The sequence below is a fragment of the Podarcis filfolensis genome, assembly GCF_964270895.1.
Source record: "Podarcis filfolensis genome assembly, chromosome: 3".
NCBI classification, from domain to species: Eukaryota; Metazoa; Chordata; class Lepidosauria; order Squamata; family Lacertidae; genus Podarcis; species Podarcis filfolensis.
This window is the reverse complement of record NC_139606.1, coordinates 118,971,700-118,974,360: the sequence shown is the minus strand read 5'-3', so window position 1 is coordinate 118,974,360 and position 2,661 is coordinate 118,971,700. Positions and strand designations below refer to the sequence as shown.

At 46.7% G+C, this 2,661-nt stretch overlaps 1 protein-coding gene across 1 annotated transcript in view; it reads left to right on the top strand.

The window, feature by feature from the left end:
* Positions 1 to 1,352, top strand: part of LOC310759019 (uncharacterized protein) — a 45,319-nt gene extending 43,967 nt beyond the window's left edge. Inside the window, exon 3 of the mRNA XM_083605778.1 lies at positions 3 to 1,352. Within this exon, the coding sequence (XP_083461904.1) occupies positions 3 to 128 (126 nt within the window). The 3' untranslated portion in view covers positions 129 to 1,352. The remainder of the gene's footprint in view (positions 1 to 2) is intronic.
* Positions 1,353 to 2,661: the final 1,309 nt, after the last annotated feature.

The window sequence follows — 2,661 nt, the reverse complement described above, 5'->3', positions numbered from 1 at the left end:
AGTCTGCCCGGAAGTGGCACAACCAGAAGCGGTTCAGCGAGTTCCTGAAGCAGTACTTGGGGATGTCTCCGCGATCCGTCGAGTACGATGGCCTAGCCGACGACCCGAAAGAGCAGAACGAGATCTAGGCAGGCGGATGGACTCCCCCCCTTCGCGGCGTTCCCGTTTTCTTTCTCGTACCGCCAACTTATAGTGAATTGGTTCAGGTCTGCCGAAGCCTAAGGAGTCAACCCCGTAGCTTCCGATTTAGTCCCTTTCCGTTCTCGTTCTATTTATCGTCGTTCCCACGTTTGCCGTCCCAGACCGGGAGTTGAGGCTGCTTGCAAATGAAAATACGAAGCGTGGATAGAATGCGAAGAGCTAAAAAGATATGAGAGATAAGCAGTTGAGCTCTAACAGAATTAAAAGACTGTGAAAAGATAAGATGATGGAAACAGCCAAGTGCTATTAGCAGCCCTTCTTCGAACAAACAATTCCCAAAGGCCTGTTGGAATGAAACGGTCTTCACCTGCAGGTGGAAGAGCAGGGAGAAGGGAGCCTGTCTAGCCTCACTAGGGATGGAGTTCCAAAGTTGCCCAGCAAGAGGAGCCACCACTGAGAAGGCCCTGTCCTACGTCCCCACAAAGCACGCCAGTGAGGGTGGCAGGACCAAGAGAAAGGCCTCCCCTGAAGATCTCAGAGACTGGGCATGTTCATATGTGGGAATATGGTCTGTCAGGTTGCCTGGACCTAAGCCATGTAGGGCTTTATATTGATTTATTGATTTGTTGATTTATTGATTGATTGATTGTACTCCAGATGTTTTTGGTCTATGAGTCCCATCACCCCCAGCCAGCACTGTTAGAGGTGACCCAAGACACCCCTTCCACATCTGTAAGCAATCTATATTTTAGTGTGTTGGCACCTACACCTTTGGAACTCCCTGCCAATTGAGATCAAACAGGCACCTTCAAAGTACTCTTTTCAGTATCTGCTAAAAACATTTTTGTTGAGCCAAGCCTGCCAGTTATCTAAAATGCTGTTTTAAGAAGAAGAAGAAGAAAAATTATTGCTGGTTTTAATTTTTTTAAAATGTTTTAATTGTTTTCCCCTTTTTTAAAAAATAGGTTTTTGTTCTTTTTTGCAAACTGCTTTCGGTTTTATTTCGTTTTTACAATCAAAGGTATATAATTTTTATGTAATTAATTAATTAATTAAAACATCGGGGTGGGGGGCGCACCAGGTTTAGGAAGGCCGTTGTGATTGTGTAGGCAACTTATTGACATCTATATAAACCTCCTTGGGATATTTATAGAATCACAGAACTGTAAAGTTGGAAGGGATCCCGGGGGTCATCCAGACCAACCCCCTGCAATGCAATGCAGGAATCTCAACTAAAGAATCCCTGATAGCTAGAAATGAAGAAAGGCTGTGGTTTCTGGCTTGCAACTTTGATATTTGTTCTATTTTAGCACCAGAATTTATTGGGACCGAGTCAAAATCCTGGATTATGTTCCCAAAACGAGGTTGACATCTTTGGATTGGCAGTACTGTGGTGTTTGTGGATATTTTGTTCCCCCTTCCTCATCCCTCTCCATCTTTCTCTCTCTCCCTATGGCATGCATTTTGTCAAAGCCGCTGTCTATGGGCTGTCACTTTCAAAGGTGTATTTTTGTAATTACAGGGGTGAGGAGCCAATGAGACTCCCGTTGCCCCCTTCCTCTGCCCTGCCTGGTAACAATCGTCTCCGGAAAAGACCGCATGACTGAAAATTAGCAATGTAGCGAGAGCTGGGCGCACCTCCTTCTGTTAACCATTGAATGTTCAAAAACAGGGGAAATGAGACGCGAAACCCTGTTATTTTTAATTGTTGCAGACGCCAAGATTCCTCCATTAAACTTGTACATAGCAAAAAGAAAAAAAGAGAAAAGATTAATAAATTACTTTTCTATTTCTACTGTAACGTTGTGGTCAGCACACTGTCAACGAGCATGGCGCTAATGTGCTACCTGGGCGTATTCTCCACCCACACCCCTGTGTCTGCCCTGGCCACCCCACTCGCTCAAGTCTCGGGCAGAGATATGAGTCAGAGGCCTGCCTTGCAGACTTGGCGCTCACCCGTGGCTCACTCGAACTCGCTCCCCAACTTTCCTGAGCGGCAGGAAATTTCAAAGGAACTTTTAGGATCTTTTTCCATGCATGGGGGGACTTAACGGGTTGTTTTTGCAGCACCTTTGTATTTTCACACTAAATTTGGCACAAGTGAGGGGTGTCAGAAAGGCGAGAGCCCAGGATGGTAAAATGCGTGTGCCAAAAACATTTGAAAAGAGGAAGATCATGCACAGGTGTCAGAGCTGCCCAAGGTCCCAGCTCACAAAGGACCAACGCCGCTTCGTTGTTAAGTAAGGAAGTCTTTATTGAAGTTCAGTTTCACTTCCAGAGCCGCAGCGCGCAGCTCTACGTCTCAAACTCTAGACCGCTGAAGCTCCGTCTGAGTCTCCTGCCCCCAGACACCAGTTTAAGACTCTAGCCTTACTCCACCTCTTCCTCTGTTCTTTCCGCCTCTGGTTCCGCCTGTCCGTTGGAGTCTCGCCCTTTCTAGACTCTTCTGACGCTGAATCCCCTGAGCCTTCCCCCTCCTTCCGGTGGGCTTTAGGAGCTGGTTCCCCATCCGGGTCTCCT